General features: G+C 35.9%; 2 protein-coding genes across 2 annotated transcripts; one reads left to right on the top strand and one right to left on the bottom strand.

Annotated features, from left to right (window-relative positions):
• Positions 1-61: 61 nt before the first annotated feature.
• On the bottom strand, positions 62-8731 carry LOC117424803 (gamma-aminobutyric acid receptor-associated protein-like 2). The gene is made up of 4 exons (XM_034041512.3): positions 8516-8731; positions 4029-4084; positions 2477-2649; positions 62-1226 (listed from the first exon to the last, which is right to left on the bottom strand). Exons 1-4 carry the CDS (start codon positions 8547-8549, stop codon positions 1136-1138), a joined length of 354 nt encoding a protein of 117 aa, XP_033897403.1. The 5' UTR covers positions 8550-8731; the 3' UTR covers positions 62-1135.
• A 2342-nt stretch (positions 8732-11073) lies between these two features.
• Positions 11074-17798, top strand: tmem231 (transmembrane protein 231). The gene is made up of 7 exons (XM_034040286.3): positions 11074-11660; positions 12211-12377; positions 12809-12937; positions 13968-14111; positions 14249-14330; positions 15024-15129; positions 15526-17798. The coding sequence occupies exons 1-7, from the start codon at positions 11522-11524 to the stop codon at positions 15686-15688; spliced, it is 930 nt and encodes a 309-aa protein (XP_033896177.1). The 5' UTR covers positions 11074-11521; the 3' UTR covers positions 15689-17798.
• Positions 17799-17880: the final 82 nt, after the last annotated feature.

The following is a 17880-nucleotide window of genomic DNA, read 5'->3' as shown; positions in this document are numbered from 1 at the left end:
ACTGTTGTAAATTATATTTGAAAACATTTGCACTTTAAAATCAGTGACACTAAAACAGCCATGATTGTTAAATATATTTTTTTATTACAATATCTGGACAGAGGGCTATACAAAAACTACATTTTCCAATGCAGCTTTTCATGTGATGATGCAACAGCATTATTAACGCTTATGTTATATGTATCTGAGTGTGACCACAATAAGAAGCAAGATCGGTTTGGTAATGTATTTTGTAAAGTGTACAAATGCTACTTGCACAAAATCCAAACAGTATACTTAATTTAAATATAAACATAATCAAATAAATATCACATACCGGTGGAAATGGAGATAATGAACTGAATATGCCTTCAGCTCCAATTACATAATATGTAATCCAATCATTAACATATAATATATTGTAATCTACTGCAGAAGAATAGCAAAGGTGCCATAATTGATTTGGCATAGCTGGTATGCACTATAGCATGGAAATAACATTTAATAGTGGTATAGGTCATCACCACTCAAACTTTAAACAGCAGTGTATTGTTCAAATGTATTTAGTTTAATAAGGGGGGTAATATATCACCCCCAGGAGAAAAGGGCAGCAGAATTAATAGAGAGTAAAGAGTGCTCAGGTACACCACTGTTTATATAAATTAAAATAGGCTGCAATTGACTTTAAACATTATTTCTAGACCCTCCATGACTCACAATTCTTGTATTAAATCCCTTCACTTTTTAATGACCTTCATACATTTTAAAATCAAATAAGTATTTCAGTAAAACAAGTTTTCATTTTTATTTTTTATTGGTTAGGTCATCCAGCTACCTTACCATTCGAAATATTTAAACTTATTTTAAATATATTTTCAAAAGAAATAAAACGACAAAAAACAGTAAGCAATTCCGATAAAGTACAGCTAGCAAAACAATTCACAGACACAAGAAAAAAATAAATGAAAACATAATTTAACAATCTAATGGTGTTTACAGCTTAAATACAATATGGGATAGCATAAGAGTTACAAATGTATCCATAATATGATTAATATAGTGCTCAAAACGGCAGTATATCTCTGTAGTACAATCAAGCTTGTCAGCGAGAGAGTGACGAGAGGGTTAGCAGTGGTCACTAGCCAAGCTTAAATGTTTAAAAGCCAAATGTGTTCTCTCCGCTGTAAGCCACATACAAAAATCCATCTTCATCTTTCTCTTTTTCGTACAGCTGTCCCATTGTCAAGCTAGAGGGAAAGAAACAATTTTTTTTAAATAAAGAAAAGCATTCAAATTAACACACTACACAAATTCTACCCTTAATGGATCTAGAATAGCGCAACTTTTCAATAATCTAGACAAGACATTTCAAGTCTTTTATGTCACTAGTATTTAAATATAGTAGGAACTCTTTGATCTAATAACAGCAGATCTAAATATCTTAGCAATTTGTAATGTACTTTTGGGCTTTTGTTTATCAAGGTTACGATAATAGTGCATGAGAGTCTCTTTGTTTTGAAAAGTATGTAAAACAGAAGAGATCTGAACATATTTAAAGCCGCTGGTTTTGATGAACTGAATAGAACCTATATTTGGAACAGACCTAAAGTGGCACTAAGCCAATGTTTAAATGTAGTGGCCCTGGATCAAATATCATTCTTTACTGGCATACAACTTTAGGATCAATACTGATACACTCTAAATTGGATTAGATTAAAATCAGTAAAACTAAAGTATTACACTTGCCTGCACCTTCTTTATGTGGATGTATATAATATAATGGCATTTTAGATGTACGTCCTTAGGTAGCTGACAATCTAAATAATGTATCTCCAGCGCATTTCTGTGATTTGTTGAAATTGACCTACTGAATGAAAACATCGAGGTTCATTATTATTATTATTATTATTATTATTATTGTATTTTTCCCAGACATCTATTTTTTTTTAATATACTTTACAGTACTTGTCTCTGTTATTGAAATACAGCCCCCACAATGCACTGTGCTTTGGGTACTGTTGAATTTTTTATGGCACAAATGTTACAGCAAACTAGGAGCTTTTCATTCTTTGTGCCAAACATAGAGCTAAATATAACGGGATAGAGTTCCAGATCTGTAAAGAAATTCATTGGCAGATCAGTCTTAGCTTCTTTTAATTGAGAAATGCAAATCAAGTACATCTGTCATCAGTAGACTACTTGGCAGTACTGCTTGGGAAATGTGACAGACAGCCTTTTAAAAATGATCTGCCTCGGTCGTGTCTTTAAAATAATTAAACGATTTACAACTGGGTGACAGCTTCTGGCGTTGCCAGGTAGCTGCTCAGTTTTCTCATATTAACATCTTGTGTGATTCCCAAATAAGTATTTTCTTAATTTTTTAACAGTGATTTGAACATGACACAGGATTCTTTTTTTCCTTTTGATAACCACACTGCAGCTACAGAACAAAACCTGCTTCAGTATAAGATACACTGGAAGTTTGTGTCTTTCTTACCTGGACTGAGGAACAGTTTTGTCTACAAACAGGAAAATCGCTTTTTCTGAGGGCAGCTGGATGCGTTTTCGGATGATCCACATGAACTGAGCTACCGTGATGTCGGAGGGCACCAGGTACTTTCGCTTGTCAATATCAACGATCTGCGAGCCAGACACTTTCTCCACAATCACCTAAAACACACAATGGTAAAGAGCTTTACATGGCAGAAGAAATCCAAGCGAAATGCATTGGGCTGTAGAGCAGATTTTGTGAGGATGTGATTTTTGGTTTCTTGAGCTGAAATAAGAGCTTAAGGTTTCTTGTATTTGATTACTTTAAAAAAAAAAATCTGCATCAGGTCTAATTTTGTATTCAGATTATCAAGTGCTGGCTGACATTTTATATTTTAAAAAAAGGATGTTGTTTTCATGCGAACCAACACACAAGGATTCTTGCATAAAACATTATCTTTGACATTGTTTCCTATATTGTGTCAGACTTGCAGCTGACGGACTAGTCACATACAGGGGTTGGACAGAACAATTTGGTGTAAGAGCCACCGTGGGCAGCCGGGATTCTACGGACTCAATGTGATGACTCTGCATTGTGTTTTCATTGTTCTTGAGGGGTATGTAACCATCCCTCAAAGATTACCTGCAGTAAAGTCTGTTCTCTAGAATACCCGTTGAGACTGTTCCTCACGCAGTGCTGGATACAGCAACAGATGCCAACCGAGCACCAAAGTCTTGTATCAGTCTGTCCTATCTGATGGCTTGCCCATTGTGAATAAAACTGACTTGCTACAAAAATATGTCTTATAAGAACATAAGAAAGTTTACAAACGAGAGGAGGCCATTCAGCCCATCTTGCTCGTTTGGTTGTTAGTAGCTTATTGATCCCAGAATCTCATCAAGCAGCTTCTTGAAGGATCCCAGGGTGTCAGCTTCAACAACATTACTGGGGAGTTGGTTCCAGACCCTCACAATTCTCTGTGTAAAAAAGTGCCTCATGACCTCCAGGTGACAGCCCATATATACTTCTAAAAAAAAGTTTGTTTCAAATGATAGGTGTCTATACACTCCCACAGATTTAAAAGCCTAACTTTGTAACACACATCCCCCACCACAGATATTAATCTCTCATTCACAGCACACACTTCCTGTGAGTCTGCCATTGTTGCTTATCTTTCAGGAACACAAGAAGTACCAAATAAAAAGAAAAAAGTGAAATTAACCAAAAATAAATAAATAAAATGAACGATAATTGGAAGTATTCCTATTGACAGCAAAGATCAAAGTGTACTTGAAGCTGGTCCTAAGGTGCTTGTTGCTGCATAGCATTTAGAAAAGCACCAGACCTATCCAGCTACCCAACACCCGATTCATATGCAACTCCTCCACTAAACAGGGACTCGGGCACCTTGATGCAACAGCAGGAGAAGATTATCTGGAGGTGGGCCAGACAGAGTTCTTTAGAGCTACACGGTTCTCTCTGATACAGTGCTTGCTGACTCTCTCTTTCAAATCACACAAACCACAGGAAATCATCCTCCATTCCAGTAGATACTCACCGGAACCCTGTCTGGGTATTTGGCTCTGATTTTTGCCGATTCGACACATCGGTGTTCTGTAAATGAAAAAAAAAAAGTTATAAATGAATACAATGTGTGTGTGTGTATACATGTGTGTGTTTTTAATGTAGTATATAAGAGATTATATGGCCCTATTCACAAAACTTTAAGGAATGTTCTCCAGAAATTGACGCCTTCAATTAAAGTTTTTTTTTTATTTTCCGATCTTCCTCACTTAGTGTCTACAAATTCACCTCTGTGTCTATTATAAAGTACCAACACTTTGTATTTTGTAACTATGGCTGGCTGAGTCGCACTACATGCCTTATAAATGTATGGTTAGAAGTGTTCGGTGAAGATTGCTTTGTTTAATTTAAATGCATTTAAAAGCTACAACAACGCGCTGCCAATATCTACAAGCATGCGCTCCATAATATAAACACATTGCACACACAAAAAAAGCTTTCTCAACTGATGTATTGAAACGTCACTGCTACACGCAACTGACTGACACACGCCTCTCTTAAAGGGGAACGCACCAAAAGGCTGATTGCTATAATGCTTTCTTTCTGTTTCCATCACTGAAGCTGCATTTGCTGCCAATGCCATTACTCTCGTAGCCTACTTTTAAAATGTATTTATTTATTTAGCGAGGCGGTTAATTGATCAGGGCGGTTATGAGAAGGTCGGATATGCGACGTTCCACTGTATTTGCAAATAGTGCATTCTTCTGCCGTCATTTTGTTAATAAGCCATCTGGTTCTCCTCCTTCCTGCCTTTTGTTAAATACAGGAAGCATATCAGCTGGATAATAATATTTTAAGTGGCCTACTAGCCATTATGTAGACAGCCTTTCCACTTAGCACATGCACCAGTTAAAAGCTACAGTGCTTTTAAGCTCAGCAGCAAGGGCCATTAAAAGAAATGTAGGCCTCACTGGTATAGCGGGGAACACTTTTATTCTTTGCACATTTCCATGTCAGTATTTGCCTCGTTCATTGAAATTTTGATTTTTGAAATCACTTTTACAGGTTTTGCCACATTCAAGAAGGAAAAAGCAAAAGGCTGTAACGTCTTAAAACAGGAATGCGATCAATGACAATCCATGTTAGAAATGTGTATTGTTTTTACTGTTAACATGTAAAGGTAACCAAAACATAGTGTATCATGAAGCCATTTCTCGTTTACAGTATCAGTACACCCTGGTGCTATATAAAAAATAAATGCACAATGTGAAATACTGGTCAATGAAAAAGCACCTTTTTTATTGAACAGGAATACTCTCTAAATGAATATTAGCCTCTGAAAACATTTCCCTGTATATGAAACTTTGCATGAATGATCTGTTACAAGTTATTTTGCCTACTATAAATGTAGGTCCAACCAACCAAATTTGTTCACAGTATTGAAATACCACTTCCCAGGTTCACTGAACCTTGCTTACTCGTTTGACACAGTACACAACAAAAATAACTATAACTTCCCCTAAAATTAAGTTGCATGTAAGAAACCACAAATCCCCAGCCCACATATATAAATAATGCATTACAGGTGTCTGTCAGTACAATGAAAAAGTACTGTAGGTCACCATTTCCTACATCAGTAGCACAGGTTTATCTGAAGTGGTTCCTTAGACATTCACCGTACGTGGAGTAACGTCTTGTACATTTTTGAAATTTTATCAAATTTGAGCAATGAGGTCTGAACATAAAGCCTTCATTATAGATGCCTCTGGATCTTTCAGTCAATCAGACAGCATGTTTCGCCTTCTGTATTCCACGACACATCACAGAAAAACTCTTCATGACATCATCTGTGCCACTTTCAGTTTTTACTGTGCAGAATTCCGTTCAACTGCAAAGTCCATTCAAAGCGGGGACCTCACATTTGGTCGCTTACACCAGGCATCAATGTTTCACTCTTTTCAGTGAAATTAACAATGGACTAAATACATATTAATAATACAGAAATATATAATAGATTAATAGGACTGCAAGCATCTGTGCACAGGTTATATCGACTTTATTACTTTCACCTGTGTCCATCACACACCTGTTCCTACTGCCTCCAATTAAGGATTGCTATGGATTCATCTTCCCTGCCGGTGTGAGTGGCAGCGTGTGTAGCAATCATGTAAGAACATCGGGAAAGGACTGGCTGTTTTGGGGCTGTTCTGGGGAGTTTCTGTGTTGTTATGAGTTGTTATTTTATGAGTTAGTTGTGTATTTTAAATATTTATAATTCTTCATTCATTTTTCAATTTAAGACTAATTTATATATTGTTATATTTTGTTTCATTTCTGTAAGTTCCTTTGGATAAAACTGTCTGCTAAATAATTAATAATTAATTAATAATAATAAATAAATAAATAAATATAGCCCTAAACAGACTCCCTTCTACTAATGCTGATATTACCCTACATAAACAGATGTTCGCAGTCCTACAACCCTATATTAGCCCAACCAATCACAGAGCAGAACTGAAGCATACTAACTAGGTCACCAAAGCCTAATACTCTCAAGAACTTGTGCTGATGATAACAGGACTACCCTATATCTAAAAAAAAATATGTGTACCAGTGCCGCCAATAAAACCTAGACTTTCCAGTCTTCTTAAGCTCATCAATAAATGTTCCACTCAATTAAGTCTCTCTGAGATCATAAACAAGCAGCCAACACATATAATTTCTGCTGATCTGAAATTCATGGATCCCTATTTTTCTCTCTGGTGTCCCCAAGCTGCAGACCCCTATAATGTACAGTACATTTTTAAGTGTTAATCAGATTTACTTTATGTACTGTACTATACCAATCATTGAAACCGGGCGAGTTGTAGTTGAAGAGTCACTGAAGACGGATCATTTTTGCTAGTTCAGGAAACATATAGCAGGTGAAACGACCCTTTTTGTGAATACAGCTGTTCATTTGGGTATCAGCAAAAAAAATAACAGACTGTCTGAAAGCTTTTGTCCAGCCAGACTGCCAATGGGTGTGGGGCGTGGGTAACAGTTAATACTGTTTATTGAACCTTTAAATGATTTTGGGGGGAAGGGGGTTATAAAATATTATCTATAATGTCAATTTGTATATTTTATCAGGATAGCAGACATTTTGGGGAACAAATGCTTGTTCCACAATACATTTCAGTAGTGGAAGCATGCTTGTATATATCAAGCTTGTGTTTCTACAGCTAATACTATTGGGATAATAAAACCTATAAAGTTTTTTTTTAAGAATATAATTTTAGGACAGCATAATAAAGCACTTCTGATTGCTGTAAGTTTACAGCATTCAAAAGTTATTTTTTGCCTACAGTGAATGTCCTCAGTCTTTCTGACTCATGTCATGAGCATGTCTAACTTGAAGATCTTAAATAAAAGGCCTTCACTTGCTTGGTACTCTATTGAAACAAATTAACTCTTTCCTCATATTGTTTGTTTGCAGCCTCTAAAATCAAACTTGGTCCACAGTGCAATACAGTGATACTGAAATAGTTTCTTCATATAATAAATAAAACACAATATTATAGATTATATATACTGTACAACCGTTAACATTTTCTTAATTTAATATCTAGGTACAGTATTAAACTGAGAGGCCTACGTGGTTTTAAAGGGCTGTGCTTACCCTAATTTCGTTCAGCCCTGTAGAAGGCCAGGCTGAAAACATCTTGGCAACCTTATAATTTGCCAGAACGGGAGTTAGGTTGAATGCATAATATTATTAACAGCAATAAACAGCGACTTTTTGGCCCAAATCTAAAAGAAAAAATAGTGGGCGCAGTTTGATTAGCATTCTGTGCCAACTAACTAATCAAATAAGACATTAGACAAAACGTGATTTAGATCTCCCTTAATAGGTTGACCAGTGATTGGAATATAAATTAAATATAGTACCATAAGCTAATGTTATAATTAGAACGTCTCTATGCAATGCAGAACACACTATGTCCCATGTTCTATATTTGTAACCTCAGATAACCTAATTAGTGGTATAATTGGAAATATTCTTCCCTTTTAATGTTTACTGGACTTTCTAATACAGGTGACAAATTGTAAATAACACCACCTTTAAAAAAAGCTCCCTATAATTCAATTGTTTTATTTAGTATTCCCTTAAAAACTAGGCGTGACAGTAATGCACAGTGGATGTATGGAAACCTGATGTCAACGAACATCTCTAAAAAGTAACTATGTTTACAGGTATATGGAGTTAAATATGTATAGAACGAATAACTGAGATTATTAGCAACAGCACCTTCAAAATGCATTGAACATAAGCATTATAATACACAAAACAATACGTTATTGTTACGTAATACAATGTCAGACATGCCCACCCCATATCAGAATAAAAACCAAAAGTAAAAAAAAAAAAAAAAATACAAACACAATCTACGCAGGCCACCCAAGCTATATAGGCCTTGACATGTCAAAAATACATAACGCTAGGAAACAAAACCAAATCGGTAACAAATAACTACTTACCAAGAGAATGGTCTTCTTTAAACATCCATTTCATTTTTGCAGACTCCTGTTTCTTTTTAAAAAAAAATAAAATTCGAACTGTTATTTTGTTTCTTATAAACAAAAGCGATAAACTAAAACAGCAACAATGTAACAAAAACTAGCTGCAGCTTCAGAGTCCAAACCAGGCTATGATGTCACCTCCATGGGGTGAAACACTGCCTCTGTAACTGGGGGGAAGCACAGTCTGGCTGCTTTGAAGAAATAAAACAGCCTCTTTGTTCTTACTACTGAAAGGAAGAGCTTTATTCTGCATAATGTATTGTAAAATAAAATACAAATAATGAATCATGCTGGTATAGTATTTGGAAGCTAAATCCTTCTCGTTTGTGGAATAGTTCATTCCATAAGGTTACCTCTGGCTGTTTCTAAATGTAGACACCTTTAATAGGAACTGAAGGATCATATGGATATTTTTGTACACAAGCGGTTTTAGTTTCTATTTCACGCTATTTATTTTTTAATCAGCCTAATCTTGAATAGGAGGAGATGTGTGCTGCAGGTGATTAAAACCACTGTTTATTTTTTAAAACTTGTATTTCAAAAGTCTGACCTTAATGGTGTCTTTTTTGATGAATGCAGCATAACACGACTACATCCTGACCTATGGGTTTGTGTTTGGGCAATAAAGAAGCGTACAACCCCAAATAAACCGCAAACAACCCCTGTTAACCCGTCTTGTTCTGTGCAGTGCTATTCTGCCCTGTTGTCACGGATTATGTTAACCATATCTCCATCCCTGGTATCTACTTAAAGATAAAGGGGTTGTAATAAATCTTATTTAAGGTGGTTTCTAAATTCATTTAAACAGTCTCACAGTTGTCATTTCGATTTTCTGAACACCTCCTGGTTTGGAAAATAGGTTTTACTGTAATGGCATTTCAGTTGCCCTAGTTTGTTAATTGCAATCGTATTCATACTATTATAGCCTCTATACTTTAGTTTGACCAGGATATGTTGAATACCACATTTCACAGTTTACTGGCTAAATAATGGCACATTTCACCCCATAACAGCATGCAGATACGCCAACTAACCCCCTGGACTGATTTGGTATTTCAGTAATGTGCTTTGTCTGGCAGTAATGGCTACTGCTTGCTATGACAGCTTTTTAAAAACCAGAGTGTTTTGTCCCTATCGATATGAATAGAACATGTTTATACAGGATGTAGTCACTTTATTAGAAACAAAGAGAAATATTAAGTAGTTGTAGCTAACAAAATAATTCAATGCATTTCTCTGCCATCCATTATATATAAATGCACAGTTTTGAAAGAAACATTTTCTTTTTAAAAGATTACATCTGGTACTGCACTAGATTAAATAAATCCCTGTATGCAAGCTATGCTTTTAGACTGGCTTGCACTTCCTGTGTCATTTAACCTGGAGGGTGAAATTGCCCCCACCCCTCATTAGCGTTTATTCCATCAATAACCAATCAGCTGCTTCCTCGTTTGGCTGACATGCATTTATCTAGTAACATGACACAGAAGACACTGCTAGGGTGAAATGACCAAGGATGCACAGCAGTAACACACTTTCTTTAACCTAGTCTGTTTTTGCTGTAACTTGTGTTTCTTTAAAAACTGCACATTGGAAAGCTATGTAGGAAATTGAAGTGTAAAATGGATATGATTTATGGAAGTACTTAGTTCACTACAATTATTTTAAGGACCGCTGTGTCTTAAATGACTGCTGTCAACTACAAAACTGGTCTCCATGGTGTATGAAGTGACTGACTGACTGAATTGGAAACAACAGGTGCAGAGGACTGTGCCAACTGAAAGTGGTCAACCACAACACAGTGAATACAGGTAGTGAACAGTTCACAGGGAGTATGCAAGATGTATTTCAGTACTGAGGTGGTTGCCACACCCTGCATCGTGTATTGTGGTATCAAATACTGTGATATGCTGACATTTCTGTATTGTATATTCTTGCTTGACTGGTTATACAGTGCCATACTAGACATATATACTGTATGTTCAGTAAGTCATAACTGAAGTGCAATAAAAATCTCTGTACAAAAGTGTTAAAATGAAACAATGCAGGCCATCACTGGGATACATCATATTCACTGTCTTCTAACAATTCCAGAGCAACACATTACATTATACAACCGTGCTCATTAATACTCGGGCAAATAAACACTGTTTTTAAATTGCTTCTGTGTCCTCTTGTATGCTCCTGACTTTTTTTTTGACAAGTCTCTCTCGAGCTACCAAATATTTAAAAGCTAGGGGAAGGCAGGCCCCATTTAAGTCATATGACTGCCTGAATAATATACGGAGGTTGCCGACCAGCGCACGACCAGGCAATCGTGTCACAACGATCTCGGGAGTTTATTAACATTTTAATATTTTAATATGTGTGCTTTTCCATCTATGTTTTAAGGACTGCTTGACAGTTAAACAACCACACCCCTTCACACAAACCACAACTGTTTTGTTTCCTGTTACTAATAACATGATTGTCTACTTCCTGTTGACTGTTAAGCTCGTAACCTGATTTGTTAAGGGACCCCTTCACTGTGATTTCTTATTGGACCAAAGCTCCTATCACTCACAGCCCAACGTTGGTTGCTATGGAAGGTGGAGGCTATGGAAACCGAGAGATGCCAAGCTACAGGAAGTAACTGAAAACGCAGCGGCTTTGATTATTTTGAACGTCGAACTTTCAAAAAACATTATTTAAAAATTACTTTCGAAAGCATTTAACCAGTGCTATAATTAAAAATTGAAACGACATATTTCGAGTGTATTTAATTTTTTATCCATGCAAAACGCGTTGTTTTAATGTGTGTAAGGCCTGCTACACGTTTACTTTTAGAAACGTTTCATTATTATTATTAATTGACCCGAAAGTTGTTTTAGAATTGTTTTAAATATAAAACGTCACAAAATAACTCTTAACGCTGTGTTTTAGATCTATCTTTATTAGCTCATTTGATTTACCTCTCGTTATTAAATGGCCATATATGAGGTTTACTCCCACCCTGCTTTATTAAGATACAAGACCAGTATCTGCACGAAAGCCACCGTGTTTTTATTAATCGTTTTGGTGCTCACCTACATTCCACCTTTGCTGGTTTCTTACAGAAGTCAAGGTAACAAATATTGCGATTTGTTTAGCTATTTTTTTTTTTTCAATGGTAAAATGTAATCGTATTCTCTGTTCAACTGTATTTAAATGCCAGGTTAGTCAATAAATACAGTATGTTACCGAAATAATAAGACTGACGTAGATTATCTATGACTCTGGATTTTCTTTGGTTTCAATGTAGGCTAACTCCATATAGTGCGATTTAAAATTATATATATATATATATATATATATATATATATATATATATATATATATATATATATATATATATATAATATATTCCCAAGCCAACACCCTGCGCTTTTTTCATTCCATAACTATTGCTGGGTTACGGCGAGTGTCTTGTGTCTCTTAAGAGATAGGTTATATATTTGTGGCTGCACACTGAGCGAAGTTTGTTGTCTAATAAAGTACAGTGCACAGAAGGTTGGCAGCCACAGATAAATAATATTTGAATGTAAAAGTAGGCATGCAAATTCTGTTTTTTGGAATTATGTTTGGGAAATATGATTGTAAGACACGGCAGGTTTAACTTTTTTTTTTTTTTTTAGGGTTCTGGTTAAAACTCAGTACCTATGAGGAGCAGCCAAGTGTACGATTTCAATACCAGGTTTTGTTAATCGCAGCGACTAGTACCAGTGGAGACTACGTTGCATGGAGTACATATCAGAACTTCAATAACCTGCAGGGAACCAACCTTAGAATACCTTCAATATCAGTAAGTTTTACTTCATTTTGTTTGCATTCATCAAACATTAATCAGGAATATTTAACAAACAAATAAACAAACCTCTACACATAAAATAATTTGGTTTCAGCATTCAAAAAGTTAAGCTTCCAACGACAGCAAAGTACATGTGAGTATGAATCATTATACCCTAGTTAAGGGAAATGCAAATTGGTCTCTTCCAGACCATTCCATTGCAAGAAATTATGTCCTTTAATTTTCTTAGTTATTAAATTGACCCTCCTGCAAATAAATAATTATAATGGCTATATAATTTGCTATAATTTGGCCATATATATTTAATTTAATCTAGTTCTAGGTTGCTTACCCGTTCCCTAAGTACAAGTACATGGAAGAAGGTATTTTTTGCAGGATGCAGGTCACCTGTGTACTGCACATTTGCTCATTTCTTTTTGTTACAGGTGAGAGAAGAAGATCAGAACCAGGATGGGAAGTTTGACCAGCTCAGTCTCTCATTGGGACTCCCACTCCAGTCCACAGAACAGGTGTACAGTGTCCAGCTTATACTCACATTCTCATACCAACTTTTTGTAAGTAAACAGTCTTAAATGGATGGGTTTCTTAAAAGTTTGTAATTACCTTTCCCATTGTAACCAGCTGAGCTCCCATTGAATTATGTTTTTGCCTTGTGTGCAACTTGGCCACACTGTTTTAAACACTTTTTACGGAAGTATGTGATAAAAAAAAAGTAGTATAGCAAAAGAATGGGTTAATCCCTTATTGGCTTAATAAAACATCAATCCTTAGCTTTGTCGCTCCCCGGGTTGGGGAGGTGGGATTCGGCTTAGACTGTTTCTCCTCACCGCTCTGTGGTGACCCCTACAGGCCGAGTGAACTTGGGGGCGGAGGTTTGCTGGGCTGGTCTTTGACCTCCAGAGGCTGGTAGCCTGCGGACATCAGGTTCCTGGGTGTGAAAAGACACTGATTGGCTCTTGGGATAGGAGGACGCCCACTAAGCCCCGAGTCCCTGGGCTGTGTGAGGAATTGCTGCGGTGAAGGAGAAAAATATTAATAATTGGGAGAAAATTGCTTGTAATTCAAATTACTTGTCTTCAAATTGTTAGCAATGCCAGCTGCTAATAGTACATGATTTAACACTAGATTGTGTTCTTAAATGAATGGTACATATTTGAAATTTATTACAGTTTTTGAAACTCCTATATTGTAAACATATTGGCTTGCTCCTGTTACTACTTGCAGCAGTTGGAGGCCACAAGTGACATACAAGCTCAGTTAAAGATGAACGGAAATGAAAAAGGAGATTGCCAAAATAATTTATTTTTTGTGCTTTACTTACTGAAACTTAAACAGTGTCCAATTTACAATAGTAGGTTAACCAAAAAGTAAAATTAGGGCTGACATTTAGGAATTCAGATTAAGAAATTGCTAAACTCATCAATGAAAATGTAAGGTTTTCTAACAGTTACATTCCAGTCAGTTTGAAGTATTGGAACAGAAGCTGGTAAACTCTGTACAGTCTTCAGTTTTCTCATGGTAACACCAGTTTATTTTTATTTTTTTTAACCCACTGATAACATTTCCAATGAATGTGTGTTTCAGAGGATGTCTAACTTCGTAATGCAGTGTATGGCATTCATTCAACACTCCTCTCCAGTACCTGGATCGCAGCTTTATATCAATGGGGATCTGAGGCTACAGCAGAGACAGCCCTTGAGTCACAGGGGTATCAATACCAGATACAATGTGAGGGTCATATTTACTGATTGCTTTACATAACCATGGAATCAAAACAGTTCCTCATTTTAGTTCAACTTAATTGAAATTTAACCAAGGGTTTTCTTAACTCCTTTACATATTGAATTAATTTGGACATTTTCCAGGTTTCTGTTATTAATGGAAGCAGCCCATTTGCCAGTGCCTATGATCTTACTAACATCATCAGAACTTACCAAGAAAGAAATGGTGAGTCACAGTATTCAGTTTTTCAAGGTATTTAAAAGGAAAATAGATCAATACCATTTGACGTTACAGGTGTCATGGTGTGCCTTACACAGGAAACAAGATAAATAAGATTGAAACAATTGAACTGCTGCTTCCTGGTACCTTACCTTTTCTTTGTCTGGGTACCAGGTAGCAGCAGTTTGAATCTACAGTACAGTAATAAAAAAGAGCATACAAACGAATTTGCTTATGCTAAAAAGAGGAATAAAAAATGAATCTCAAGGCCTTGGTTATCACTCCTGTGGTCACACCATATCCATTACATATCCATTACACACAATGAGCTCTATTTTCCACTACTGTAAGCATGACTGGTTTTATTTTGTCAAATACCAATGATGTAATCCCTAAAATGTAGCATTGCGTAAAATTGCATATAATCCAGTCCATTGCTACTGTGATTTCTTTGTTAGAATCGAGAAAGCTATACCAATTAAAGGAGATTGAGTTTCCTTTATATAAAGAATGTTCATAATGCGTAAAGCATGAATTGAATGCTTTTTTGAAATAAGAAAACACTAAAACAGGTCTGAGTCCAGCAACCTGAAATCCATATCTTCCTTAAACAATGTTCTGTTTTACTGTTCAAATCTTTCTCCAGTCATTGCTTCTCTCATATATGCAAAATATCAATCTATTTGTCTTTTTTTATAGTTTCCACGCTGCTGTCAAACCCAAATCCTGTGTGGACGATGGTTCGAGCTGCCGGTACCCCGTTTCAAATAAATGCCGTTATCAGATACCCCATGGAGATCATTACATATCCTTTACTAAGATGTAGATCTAATAAATAAATTACCCTTTATTTTTCTGGGTTCGTATCAAGGTAAATTAATAGTTAGTATTTGGTAACAGACATTGGAAAAGACAATCCTGTTTTATATTTTAAGCATATATTCCTGGTCTTGGTTAGTAGTTTTGTCCCTAGACCTCCACAGAGGTGTGCAGTGTTAAGAGATAATTACATTATTAGACAAGCACATCATGTACAGTTCAGTACAGTGCAAACCAAATACGTGAAATATATTAAATATGAAAGCCTGCTTACCAATTTATACAAAAATGTATATGACCCCAGACAAATATCTCAGAATATTCTGAAAGATATATTTGACTAGATAACTGTTGCTGAAAATTCTCCTTAACTTCAGCAAACTTATCAGCCTGGCTTTTGGGAAATGATTAAGTTTGCCTGGGTTCAGTACGTCAGCGTTCTGCTAATTTTCCTGTGGGTTTTTGAGAGGATCAAGATCTTTGTTTTCCAGAACCAGGTTCTGCCCACAGTAGCAGTCCCTCCATTCAAACAGCACCAGTCCTAGACCCGACTGAACCCACAGAACCAAGACAGCAGTGTGAAATAGAAGGTGGCCTCTTCAAATCATTTGATAAGGTTTTGCAGGAAGAGTTGCTTGTGTTTGCATCTTTGGAAACATTTTTTTTAATACTGACTTTCTACACAAGCTGCACATATTTAGTTTGATTGTGAAATAGAAATGTATGTAACACAAGTTATATTTTTGTTAGATCCTTCGATACAGCAGTTAACGTTGCACAAACTTCCACAAAATAGAACTGTATGATTTTCTATGTAATGTTTAAAGACAGAGGTCCATAATTTAATATTTATACCATTAAAACACATTTGACATGCTTTTAAATACAAATTACACCTAGTACTGTATTTTTACAAGCACTGTTAGAGATGTTGGTCTTCAGAACAAGCCCTATTTTAATTTTCCAGACATTGGTGATATTTAGGTCCATGTCTGTTTCGATTAAATAAATAGACCCCAATATCTTTATTCTGGTGGCAGTATGTCGATTTTTAAGATATTGATTTGTGAACCTATCGATTTTTAAACTCGGATATACTTTGAGGAAAGGTTTGTTTTGCTGTTATGCTGTATCTTCCCCGTGAAACATAAGACTTCATGGTTAACTTTACTCCAGAGAACAGTCTGTTGCATTTTGTGTAAAAGGAAAATGAAAATGAGTGTTACTAAATTAACAAGGATCAAAAGTGAAGTTGTTTCTTAAAAAAGCTTTGAACATGATTGATGCTGCTGATGGTTTTCTGGAGTTGTCATGAAACATGAAAGCTTTCGGTGAAGACCTACTACTGTATAGGCTTGCTGTTTGCTTTCAAAACAGGATATGCTACTGTACATCCTCTCTGTTAAAGAAATCACAAGCCTAATAAATAGGCCTATTCAGGGACTAGATTGGCAAAACAAGTTATTTGTTTTTTCCTAATGTGTGTTGTAATTTAATCATAAAAATAATTTTTAATGGAATTTTTTTAAACAAGTGGCATTCTTCATTTTTGTTTTATATAACTTTGTACTTTTGTAAATAAAAATATGAAACAACCAGTTTTTTTCATGTAAGAGTTAGATGAAAAGTACATCAAGTTTGCAGGCCTGTGGTATAGCACATTTAATTTGGCATTGGGAAGTAAAAGGGCTCAGATCCAATTGACCTAGTTATTTTTTTTTTAGATATTAACAATGTGTAATCTAATACATATTAATTAACTATGACCATAAACTACAGCATGTTTTTATTTGTTTTATTAGTATTCTTTAATAAAACGGGTCTCTCAAAATAATGAAGTAATTTACTTTGGCCTTATTTCAGACAGGACTGGTTAAAGCCAATATCTGCGCCTGTGAGCTGTCCTTTCCCTTGCTCTTTGTCTGTCAGCAACATTAAGCATGCCAAGTCTCTATGTGGTCATACTGCTGTGGCGCCTGTCTGTTTCCCTGTTAAATGTATGGAAGTCTAGTCTCCATGGTGTTTTTCTGGTGTTGCTGACACCAATAGTATTTTCTCTCATTCTATGAAGAATGCCAACCTGTTTTTTTGAGTACATATTCCAGACTGGCAGCCAGACGAAAAATCTGCACTGCCCCTGTGATTTTAAGAAGCTTAATCCCAATGCCATTTGGTTGATGAAATTGACTGTGGTTTGAGCTAAGGACTGCAGGTCAGAAGAGTCTAGGTTCAGTTCCCGGCATCATGGGCAAGTTGTACCAATTGAAATAAGATACCCCATTATAACTGAGCTGTATTATATTTAAAAAACACAAAACATATTTACACGTTCCTGACTGATGGCTGATAGGAAACCATGCACTGCAGATATATAGAATATCAGTGCTACTTGTGGCAGCAGTGTGGAGGAGTGGTTAGGGCTCTGGACTCTTGACCGGAGGGTTGTGGGTCCAATCCCAGGTCGGGGACACTGCTGCTGTACCCTTGAGCAAGGTACTTTACCTAGATTGCTCCAGTAAAAACCCAACTGTATAAATGGGTAATTGTATGTAAAAAAAAATAATGTAATTGTATGTGAAAATAATGTGATATCTTGTAATAATTTTAAGTCGCCCTGGATAAGGGTGTCTGCTAAGAAATAAATAATAATACTTGGTGATGCAGTATATATGAAAGGTTATTAGGGCATGCATTAAAGAGGGTTGCGTTAGGACAGGGAGGAACTGTAAAAACATCT

Source organism: Acipenser ruthenus, chromosome 19 (genome assembly GCF_902713425.1).
Source record: "Acipenser ruthenus chromosome 19, fAciRut3.2 maternal haplotype, whole genome shotgun sequence".
In the NCBI taxonomy this organism is placed as follows: Eukaryota; Metazoa; Chordata; class Actinopteri; order Acipenseriformes; family Acipenseridae; genus Acipenser; species Acipenser ruthenus.
Note: the sequence above shows the minus strand (reverse complement) of the source record. Positions and strands in the feature narration are given on the sequence as shown.